The sequence below is a fragment of the Hyla sarda genome, chromosome 5 (genome assembly GCF_029499605.1).
Source record: "Hyla sarda isolate aHylSar1 chromosome 5, aHylSar1.hap1, whole genome shotgun sequence".
NCBI lineage: Eukaryota > Metazoa > Chordata > Amphibia > Anura > Hylidae > Hyla > Hyla sarda.
This window is the reverse complement of record NC_079193.1, coordinates 309185714-309197943: the sequence shown is the minus strand read 5'-3', so window position 1 is coordinate 309197943 and position 12230 is coordinate 309185714. Positions and strand designations below refer to the sequence as shown.

Below are 12230 nucleotides of genomic sequence, written 5' to 3'. Positions count from 1 at the left end.
CATGAGGGCAGGGTGGCTTGTACTTGTGGGCACAGGGTAGTTGTCAGTCATGAGGGCAGGGTGGCTTGTACTTGTGGGCACAGGGTAGTTGCCGGTCATGAGGGCAGGGTGGCTTGTACTTGTGGGCACAGGGTAGTTGTCAGTCATGAGGGCAGGGTGGCTTGGACTTGTGAGCACAGGGTAGTTGCCGGTCATGAGGGCAGTGTGGCTTGGACTTGTGGGCACAAGATAGTTGTCAGTCATGAGGGCAGTTTGACTCCTTGTGTGCCCAGTATGGTGGGCAGTGCGACTTGTGTGTCTGTCCCCCGCGGACAGGGGGCGCTTCTCCCTCCGAGGTTTCCCCATCCCGGTTTCGGACCCGGAGCTAGTACCGGTGATGAGGAGGAGGCGTGCCGGGGGCGGGGCGGCGGCGGATGATGCGGCGGGCTCGACCGGGGATTGGCCGGGTGTTGGCAGCTGTGAGTGGGATGCAGGGGGTGTAGATGCCGCGCCCGGAGCAGGGTGTATGGCACAGGAGAGGGTGCATGCCGCCGCCGGGACACAGTCACTAGCTCCCGCTCTCCTCAGCTCCCCTGAATGACGGGCGGACGTTTTGACTTCGACGATGGCGGCACCTACTGCGGCGGCTGGGAGGATGGCAAGGCGCACGGGCACGGCATTTGCACGGGGCCCAAGGGGCAGGGGGAGTACGCGGGCTCCTGGTCCCATGGCTTCGAGGTAGTCGGCGTGTACACCTGGCCCAGTGGTAACACCTACCTGGGCTACTGGGCTCAGGGCAAGAGGCACGGGCTGGGAGTGGAGACCAAGGGCAGGTGGATGTACCGGGGAGAGTGGTCCCATGGCTTCAAGGGGCGCTACGGGGTCCGACAGAGTCTGTGCACCCCGGCCAGGTACGAGGGCACCTGGAGCAACGGGCTGCAGGACGGCTACGGCATCGAGACGTATGGAGACGGAGGTGAGTGTGCCCGCTGTGCCCGGCTTCACAACTTCTGGAGTATTCACCGTCCTGTCTACTTCATGTGTGCCGGTCAGGGGGCACCACAGAGCGGGGGGACATGTGTGCTGTGCCCACTACTGACAGGCTGTGAGAAATACCTGAACCAGTGTTTCCCAACCAGGGTGCCTCCAGCTGTTGCCTTCGGCTGTCCGGGCATGCTAGGAGTGGTAGTTTTGCAACAGCTGAAGGCACCCTGGTTGGGAAACACTTACCTGAACTATATTAACTTGTTTATAAATTACAGCCTGGCATCATTGTGTGCACCCATAGGGCTTTGCTGTGCCCCCTTACTGCCAGGCTGCATTCATAGCAAGACATGTGCCCATCCTCCTGGTGTGTGCCATGCTGCTGTACCACCTTGATAAATGCTTTTGTATTACATGAAACTCATCTGCCATAACTTGTGTATAACTACAGCCTGGCATCATTTTATGCACCAACACAGCTATGCAGGGTGGCACATAGATGCTATGCCCTACATTGTGAAGTTACATTCACTGACATGATGCTCAGCAAACCAAGTGAACCATCCTGCTGGTGTGTGCCATGTTGCTCTAGCACCTTGATGAATATTTTACACCATAAGTAACTCCAGTGACTTGACTTGTCTATAACTACAGTGCAGGGTGGCACACTTGTGCTATGCCCTTTATTGCCAGTTTGCGTTCACTAACATGTTGTTTAGCAAAACATGTGAACCATCCTGCCAGTGTGTGCCCTATTGTTGTACCACCTTGATATACACACACATATATATATATATATATATATCTATATATATATATATATATATATAAATTGCACTAAATGTATCTAACTCAGTTGGGAGGGCTGGCATAGGCATGGCATAACTGGTAAATAATTAGAACCCAGCTCAGTTGGGTGGAGGGGGCATAGGCATGGCATATCTGGTCAATACTTAGAACCCAGCATCATTTTATGCTCAATAAAATATCCCCTAGACATCCAAGTGCCACCTGTGCCACCCATTCTGATTTTTACACAGGTTACCAGTCAATCATCTATCCTGGCATGAAAAATCCAAACATGCCCTGGTATAGGGTATTAGGTCTACAATAGATAGGGCTGTGTTCACACATTCAGGTTTTAATTGCAGTTATTGAATCGAAAACGAGGAACAGATCCTAAATGGATGACACATATACTTCTTCAAATCCATTCCTGCCTTGTATTCATTAAATGCAAATAAAAACCTGAATGTGTGAACAGACCCCAAAGAATCCAAGCTCATAAATGCAGCAGGTACTGTGACACCGTATTCCCAAATAGTTAGAACCAGCTGCCACAACTTCATCTTTAGGATATGATTAGGATATGTTGTGGATTTTTGTTGCAGATCCATGACAAATTGTCACTACCCTAAAAGGCATAATCCGTTTTTAAAATTTTTATTTATTTTTTTAATTTTTTTTATTATTATTATTTTTTTTTTATCAGCGCCACCGGTTGTCTGTGGTATTACAATTCGGCTTCATTCACTTCAATGGAACGGAGCTGCAGAACCACACACAACCTGAGGACAAGAGTGGCGCTGTTCCTAGTGGAATAAAGCAGCCAGGTTTCTCTAATCCAGAATAAGCTTTTTAAGAAGGGGGTGTGGTAAGATATTGGCATGTATGAGTACGATTACAAGTACCGGGGGTGGCTCGGCGCAGTTGTTGCCATTCTGGAAATGGTGTAGATAATGTGGATTTTATGCCCAGTTGAAGCCATATATACTATGCTGTGTGGTGTGAACAGTGGTCTGCAGCTTGTGGCGCTCCAGCATTTTCGAAACTACAACTCCCAGCATGCCCGGACAGCCAACGGCTGTCCGGGCATGCTGGGAGTTGTAGTTTCGCAGCAGGTAAAAAACTACAGTTTGGAGTCCAATGCTGCTGGACACCATACCCCAACCTGTGGCTCTCCAGCTGTTGCCAAACTACAACTCCCATCATCCCCCTGACAGCCTAAAGTAAATGTTTAGATATCGAGGATGGTGCCAGTAACAGTAGTTGGGCACCTACATGGGCACATGTATGCAGGGTCGAAAGAATGACAATTAGAGAGCGAGTGGCGGAATCGCCAAGTTTATCAAAATATGGCGCAATCCGTATGACATCGCTTCCCGGCCCCAAGGCTGGACAGCGCTGAATGGAAAACTACAGCGGACGAGTCTGCCCAAAATCTGCCAGTTTATTCCTCTGCAATAAGCTCCAGCTTGCACTGGACTACAAATTCCAGCATGTCTCCTATATCCATATAATGGTGTAATGAGCAGCGATCACAACAAAGCTCCGATTCATCCTATTGAGCGGCATCGCTCCACTCATGACCCATTGTGTCCTGCTGCTCAGTAGATGGCAAATGCTCGCAGATCCGACGGCCAAGTAAAGCTGCCACCTGTCGCCGGGTTTATTTCTTGCTTCTGTACATGCCGAACTAGAACACTGCCAGTTGTTACGGGACTACAAGTCCCATCATGCCCTCTGGGGGCTACAGCATACATTATGTATAGAAAATGACCGTGTAGATGGCGAGGACAGATTACGTGTGTGCCCCATTGTACCGCTGAAGCTTGCCAGCTGGCAGCGAGGGGGTTAATTTCCAGAATAAACTTGATGTCTTTGTGGGCTCTTTTCGGAGGGGGGGGGGGAGCAGGTGGCTAGTGATCATGTTTCTGTAGACTCGGCACAGCTGAGGGCAGCACTTTCTGCTTATGGGAACGCTTAGACCAGTGTTTCCCAACCAGGGTGCCTCCAGCTGTTGCAAAACTACAACTCCCAGCAGGCCTGGACAGCCTTGCAAAACTACAACTCCCAGCAGGCCTGGACAGCCTTCGGCTGTCCAGGCATGCTGGGAGTTGTAGTTTTGCAACACCTGGAGGCACCCTGGTTGGGAAACACTGGCTTAGACGTACAGTATGTACAGAGATATAAGACAGTCAGGGATGATCGCTGGGAAAGTGGTCCCATTTATTAGGGGCATTTATCAAAAGGGAACTCGGTTTTTGTTCCCTTTAGATCAAAAAAAGTTGCGGGGAAAGTGGCGACCGTGCACCAAATTTATCAAATGGCGCACGGACGTTGATGAATGCCCGTGTAACTGCTCTGGTTAAATTTCTCAGAGCAGCGGCGGGCCGTGCGACAATTGTATAAAAAGTCGCACGGACTTTAAAGGGGTTATCCAGGAAAAAACTTTTTTTTATATATCAACTGGCTCCAGAAAGTTAATCAGATTTGTAAATTACTTCTATTGAAAAATCTCAATCCTTTCAGTACTTATGAGCTTCTGAAGTTAAGTTGTTCTTTTCTGTCTAAGTTATCTCTGATGACACGTGTCTCGGGAACCGCCCAGTTTAGAAGAGGTTTGCTGTGGGGATTTGCTTCTAGAATGGGCGGTTCCCAAGACAGGTGTCATCAGAGAGGACTTAGACAGAAAAGAACAACCTTAACTTCATCAGCTCATAAGTACTGAAAGGATTAAGATTTTTTAATAGAAGTAATTTACAAATCTGTTTAACTTTCTGGAGTCAGTTGATATTTAAAAAATTTTTTTTTTCCTGGATAACCCCTTTAATGCAGTTGTCGCATAAAGTAATATAGGGCAGGGTTGAATTGCCCTGGGATTTCTTCTATATCTGCTTTTACCCCTGAGGAAGTCACCATTTGAGTGACGGAACGCGTGGTGCTTCAGTGCGGGCACCCACCTAGGACGAGTATTGATTAGTCACCTCGTACCTCATCTGCGTTTTGCTTGCATAACCAATTTCTTTTGTCTTTATCCATAGCAACAGTGACATATTTGTATTCTTTACTATAGGCAGAGATTTGGTGCATTTTTGTCATCTCATAACCTCTAGGGAAATTATAGATTTTTGCATTTTACAGCATATTGCATTTTTATTCCTCTCTACACCCGGAAGCTGCTTCAGCGCAGTGGAGTCCTGAAATCAGTGGGGGAGGAGAGGGAGATGATGAGGGAGAACATGAATATTCATAAGCCGGGCGGTGCTGTGGGCCGGGCGGCGGTTACGTCACAGTGCCAGATGAAAGCAGTAACCCCTCCCGTGCCAGTTAGCAGCTAATTTGCATATCAACAAGAAAGATGATAATGGGCGAACGGCACGGCAGATCCGGGCATGGTATGCATCAAACTGATCAGCGTCCCCCGCACTACGCTGGTAAGTGCGGGGGGAGCAAGCTGACAGTTTTCCTTTAAAAGGGTACTCCGGTGGAAAACATTTTTTTTTTTAATCAACTGGTGCCAGAAAGTTAAACAGATTTGTAAATGACTTCTATTAAAAAATCTTTCCCCTTCCAGTACTTTTTAGCAGCCGTATGCTACAGAGGAAATTCTTTTCTTTTTGAATTTCTTTTTTTTATCTTGTCTACAGCGCTCTCTGCTGACACCAGATGCCCGTATCAGGAACTGTCCAGAGCAGGAGAAAATCCCCATAGCAAACCTATGCTACTCTGGACAGTTCCTGACACGGACGGAGGTGTCAGCAGAGAGCACTGTGGACTACACAAAAAAGAAATTCAAAAAGTAAAGAATTCCTTCTGTAGCATACAGCAGCTGGTAAGTACTGGAAGTATAAAGATTTTTTAATAGAAGTCATTTACAAATCTGTTTAACTTTCTGGAACCAGTTGATGAAAAAAAAAAAAAATGTTTACCACTGGAGTACCCCTTTAAGTGTTTTTTAATTGTATGTCCTTGTTATTTTTGTAATACTTCTATGTGCAATAAAGGATCACGTTGTATTGGATTTTTTTTAATGGTTTATTCTTTGATATCAGGTGTGCTGTTCCATCGAGGGGCGTAGTCTTTTCTCTTCTTGTTATATCTATGTCTGGTCCGCGTGACTTTTTTGCGACTTTTCGCAGATAAGTCGCACTTGATAAATTAGTGACCACTAAATCAAATTACTTCGTGGTCATAAAAATTAAACAGTGTACATGAAATGTTGCAGGAAAAGTCTCACGGGACCAGCTTGCTACTTTTCCTGCAACAAATTTAGACGAAAAAAGCCGTCTAAATTGTTTGATAAATTCCCCTCACTGTGTATTATACATGATATAGATGCTCACAGTCTATACTAAAAAAGTCCATGATTCTCTGTGCTGAAAGATCTGGGGTGTTAGGGGGAGATTTATCAAATCCTGTCCAGAGGAAAAGTCACTGAGTTGCCCATAGCAACCAATCAGATCGCTTCTTTCATTTTTAAAGAGGCCTGTGAAAAATGAAAGAAGCGATCTGATTGGTTGCTATGGGCAACTCAGTAACTTTTCCTCTGGACAGGATTTGATAAATCTCCCCCTTAGGGGGCACTTTAATATAATCACAGGTTATATCAGATGGCATAATGGATTCTATGGTAGGCGCAGGGGCAGGTGGGGGTATATAAGCCGCCTAAGGGTAAATTCACATGCGGCAGATTATACAACAGAGAGTCCATTCATCTGAATGGGGTTGTTTTTGCAGCATGCACATGGTTTTCTGCAAGCCCCATTCAGATGCATTGGACAGCCAGAGAAATGATTGCAACAAATCTGCCGTGTACGAATTCACGCTAAATTTCCACACACTGTATTTTGGCAAGCTTTTTTTACACGCAAAAGAAGTAGTCTTAAAATATTTTTATTTTTTTAATGAGCGAATTCAGTGGTGAAACCTTATGGTTTTACAACCATAATTATTACAAATGGTGGGCACTTTGTTCTGTACAGTCTGATACTGATTGGAGGTCAACACGTGTGGCATATGTTGTTACCCTGAGACTTGCTGGAAGAATTTATTGGAAGTTTTAGCATTTAAAAAAATGCTACAAGTTGCTAAAATTGTGACACCTTTTAAAAGAGTTTTCCCACCAGCAACACTTATCTCCGATCTGCTCGGCTGTTTTTTGTCAGGCCCACAGAGTTAAAGGGGTACTCCACTGGCCAGTGTTGGGAAGTAAATGTTCCGAATGCTGTTTTCGAGCTTTGGGGGGTTGGCCACGCCCATCATGACATCACGGCCATGCCTCCTCATTGCAAGTCTATGGGAGGGGGCGTGATGGCTGTCACGCCCCCTCCCATAGACTGCAATGAGGTGGCGTGGCTGTGATGTCATGAGGGGCGTGGCCGACACTGCAGCACGAAAACAGCATTCAGAACATTTACTTCCGAATGCTGGCCAGTGGAGTACCCCTTTAAACATTGCAGCAGTGCACATATCTGACTACCACTTTGTTCAAATGGAGCATACAGGACTCATGGGTCTGATAAATGATCTGTAACCTGCTTGCGGCTTGTTGTCGACTTGTTTTTCTTAGTGTATGTTCACACTACAAAAATGTACTAATTTCTACATTGGATCTGTGTCATATACAATGCTCCAGAATATGCATTTTTGTCATTGGCCCATTGAGAAATTAGCTTCTGTGGCCAATTCTGCTGAGAGATCAAAAGATTATCCAATTCAGCCGTAGCTGAACTTCCGACGTGTGAACTATGCAGCATAATCTCATTATGATCAAATGTAGGTGGCATCAAATGCAGAATTTCTGTAGTGTGAACAGGACCTACAGTAAAACTGTAACTGAGTTGGGTTTCAACAAGTTGCAGACAAATTGCACAAATGTTGCCATACACTATGAATCAGGACCCATGTGTTGGAAGCAGGAAAAATGGGCAAGTGTAACGACTAAGAGGGTAATTTATCAAAACCTGTGTAGAGGAAGAGTGGTGGAATTGCCCATGGAAACCAATCAGATCGCTTCTTTCACTTTTAAAGACGCCTGTGAAAAATGAAAGAAGGAATCTGATTGGTTGCTATGGGCAACTACACCAGTCTTCCTCTGCACAAGTTTTGATAAATATCCCCCTAAGTGAATTTGACAAGGCCATTTTTAAACAACAAGACTTGGTAAGCGTTCCTGGTATGTAGTAGTTAGTACCTACCATAAGTGGAAGAAGGAACAACTTGTTAATCAACCGGCAACAGGGTGGTGGAGTGGAGGCTAGTCTATCAGATCCAAAGTTTGGTTATGATAGGAAGGTGTCAGTACACATAATTAGGGATCGACCGATATTGATTTTTTTTAGGGCCGATACCAATAATCTGTGACCTTTCGGGCCGATAGCCGATAATTTATACCGATATTCCGGTATAAATTATCGGCTATTTCCCCCAACCCCAATCCGCCCCCCCCCCCCCCGGGCGCTTTAAATCAATGAACTGCAGCGGCTTTTGCGGGGCCAGAAACCGTCGCCGCCGCCCGCTTCTCTCCCCCTGCCTGTCCTGGGATCCTCCCTAGTCCAACCACCACCGCCGCTGCCCCATTGCCTCCCCCATCCCCTGTTTTATAATTACCTGTTCCCGGGGTCCGCGCTACTTCTGGCTTTGGTGGCGTCCTGAGCTGTCACTGTGCGCACTGACGGTGACGTCACGTTGAGGACGTCACTCGTCATTGCGCTGCGCAGCGCACAGCAATAGCGCAGGATGTCGCAGGAGCCAGAAGTAGCGCGGACCCCAGGAACAGGTAATTATAAAACCGGGGATGGAGGAGGCAATAGGGCAGCAGCGGCAGCAGTCTCTGGCGGGGCATTATCGGCATATCGGCAAGGTAATTGCCGATACCGATAATGTCCACAATCATGAATATCGGCCGATAATATTGGCCAAACTGATAATCGGTCGATCCCTACACTTAATGCATTGTATCTTGCTGTGTATCCACCACCAAAAGTGTCTATAATGGACATGTTGGCTTCAGAACTGGACCATACACCTGGCCTGAATCACCTTTACTTTTACATCATGTGGATGGCTGAGATAACACCAGAATGTAACATGGGAAGAACACAAGCCGGTCAAGACCGTGAGATGCTCTGGGCAGTGATGTGCGGGGAAGCCTTGGGTCCTGGTATTCATGTGGATGTTACTTTGACATATTCCACCTACTTAAACATTGTACAGACCAGATATATGCCTTCACAGCAGCAGTATTTTCTAATGGCAATAGCCTCCTTCAGATGCCCTGGCACCACTGAAATAAATGTCTAGAAATGGTCTGAGAAACATATCAAAAAGTTGAAGGTGTTCACTTGGCCTCCGTGTTCTAATGATTTAGAATGTTGCACACACAGTAGACTTTTGCCTTAATGGTGCTTCCAATAAATGGTTAACATTACTGTAATCACTTCTCATATTCCTGTTCTTCTGTACAATTTCATGAAATAGAAGTTAATTGTTGGGTAATATAAAGCTCATGAGAGGTCTCCAGTCAACATTTTTGCAACCATTTTTGACTAATACTGGTCAGGATTTTGTTATCCAATATGAGCTTCTGATGCCTTTTTATGGAATGAAAATTCCTCCTGTAGGTTTCACTAGGGCTTGTGTACAAAAGTATCTATTTACATGTTAACGGACCCATTGTTCTAGCTGGAATAAGTCTTCAATATGAATATTTCTATCCTGTAGTAAGTGAAACTTTATACAAGTCCGAGAACCTGCTAGAAATAATAAAGAAATAGTTTCATAAAGATAACCTCTTTTTAGGGCATGTAAACTTTATAGAAGTGCTCCCCTACTTGATACCCTCCTCTTTGAAAAAGTCAAAGAGTATAATGACAGACCTGGCCCCGTATGTATTACAGAGTTTGCCATCATCTATGTAGTATTGGTGAACAAAGCTTTTCTTGGCCAACAGCTGTTCTCTGTGGGTTCCAAGTTCCAGATTCGCAGCTGATCATTGGGATTCTATCTTTAGAGAAGGGGTTAAGTGCTACTAATATTAGTAAATTATTTTCAGTGCTTCTTTAGTTCTTGAAGGGCTGGCTATCTATAAATATTTACATGCCAATAAATGTAGTTTTTGAATTTAAAATGTTTTAATCTTTTTTTTTATAGAAATGTGGAGTCAGTAAGACAGACTTTCGACTCTGACTCCTCTGTTTTTTCATTCTCTGACTCCAACTTTGAATTCCACTCATAATAACTATAACCAAGTTACTGTAGTACAATGGTATCTTCTTTCATCAGAATTATGTAAATCACTAGGCTTATAAAGACGGAGATGGAGTCGACACTTTACTGCCAACACCAAGACTCTGAATCCGCAGCCTAAATTTTTGTAATCGCACAGTCTTATAACGTAAGGAAGAATTTAGAATATACGAGCTTAGCACATTCCAACTTTGTGCACACAAGTATACTGACCAAGGGTCATGTGATCACATGGACATGGAATCACAAGGATGACATGTAGTACAGTTATAACAGATACAGCATCTGGACAGAATTTATGTATTTAGATTTTCAAGATGTGTTATATTAAATAGAAAATCATTTTATTTATTTTGGACTGGGGACATTTTAAGAAAAAAAGGTTGTCTGGTCCATGTCAGTTCAACACAGTAAATATCAAACAAGACATGTTCTCGTGCATCATTCTGTTATAATAACTATACAAAAAAAAAAAATAGGATTTTGCCTGTTTTATCCTTGTTTTACCCATACAATTATCTGCCATGATAAGGTCTGTAAAATGGTCACATGCTTTCACTTATTATGCTGTTTCATGTGTCATCATTATGTGTCATTACTAAATGACCTGGCTTGTACTTTAAGATAAAATGCTCTTTAAAATTTGCCCTTAAAGAAAGAAGAATTTTTTTTTTCTGGTACATTTTCTTCTTAAAGCATTTGACACCATATTGTAGACTGGGGGTAACCCCTCCACATAGCTGGTTGTGCTGCTTCAGAAAAATCACACCACAATCAGCAGAAATACAAGGCATACTGTAGGATTGCCAATCTGTGTGTCACTTGCATGCCACAGTTTTTGATATTTAGGGTTGAAGTCCAGTAAAAGCACAAAATAAGCGACAGATCCCCTTTTTTTTTATTCTAAACTTGAATTTTTGTTGGAAATGTAGCAGTAGGGATGAAGTGGAGTGTTCGGCTAAGTTTTCACTTTGAGAAAATTGCCACTGCAGTTTTTGAGCCAAAGCCAGAAATGTATTCATAAGGAATATGACATATAAAGGAAGGACTTACACTTCTCCTCCCTCATGGATCCACTTCTGACTTTGGCTCAAAAACTGCAGTGGCAATTTTCCAAAAACTGCCAGAAAAAAATCCAAGTGAAAACTTCGCCTTCACATGGCAGATAAGGGAGCAGAGAGGGAAATAAACACAAAGCCTGCAGTGAAAACTGAAGAGCAAAAGGAAACAAGTCAGATTATTTGTTTAGTGATGAGTTCCTCACTTTTACTGTGCATTCACTTGTGTAAATCTCCTGTGATGTGTGTGACAACATAAAGCGGGCGGTATGGGAGTGGGTGTGTAAATAAACGCAATATGTTCTTAAAGTGGCGGCCCCTAAGATCTCTGTTTGGGGACGGAATCTCAGCAAGACATAATAAACTTTAATGAATTCACTGAGCCATGCAAGAGATTAAATGCAATGTAAGCTAATGGCGGAAGAACAATTGTGTGGATAATGAAGTGTGAGCCAAGATGACATCAAGAATTAGCACTATATATATATATATATATATATATATATATATATATATATCTGAAACACCTGCTATAGAGGCTGCAGCGCGAGGGCATTTGTCTCCTGCCAGTCATGCCTGAAACCTGTTTTTCATTGAACATATTTGCGATGAGCGCACACTTGAGTTCTTGGATAAGATTGATGTGTGTGGGCAGATTGCTGCATCGCTATCCTTGTGATCATGTAGAAAGGTTTCTATGGGAATAGCTCTTTCTTCATTTGGTAAAAATCCAAACATACGAAGAGTCTTCAAGTGTCATTTGTAAATGTAGAATTTTAGAATTAAGTGGCATCTGTTGTATAATGGAGGCAGAGAAAGGATCTGTCCAGCCTGGAATCTGCTGCTAGTACAGTATGAAGCTGCCCTTATAACCAGCACATTATTAAATAAATAGAACTGACGCTTTATATCTGTTTTACTGACATTTTATTTTACACTGTGTGAGCCCAGCCTTAGATGCAGATTGCATCAGATTTCAAGCTTTGCAATTTCAGGGGGTTAAAATCCATGTGGAAGACATGCAGATTTTGCAGTCCACACTTGAGCAGGGTTCACACATTTGGGCAGGGTCCACACTTGAGCAGGGTTCACACATATGTCAAAGAGATTGAGGGGGACATGTATCAACGATTTTACCCCTGTTTTGTGTGTATTTTTTTTGCGCAAAATTTAGCGCAA

General features: G+C 44.0%; 1 protein-coding gene across 2 annotated transcripts in view; it reads left to right on the top strand.

Moving 5' to 3' along the window:
- The first annotated feature begins 246 nt into the window (after window positions 1-246).
- Window positions 247-12230, top strand: part of JPH1 (junctophilin 1) — a 156420-nt gene continuing 144436 nt past the window's right edge. For both annotated transcript variants that reach the window (XR_008844273.1, XM_056522169.1), the window contains exon 1: window positions 247-955. Coding sequence is in view for 1 of the 2 variants with exons in the window: in XM_056522169.1 (XP_056378144.1) it covers window positions 577-955 (379 nt within the window). In the remaining variant the exon portion in view is untranslated. The remainder of the gene's footprint in view (window positions 956-12230) is intronic.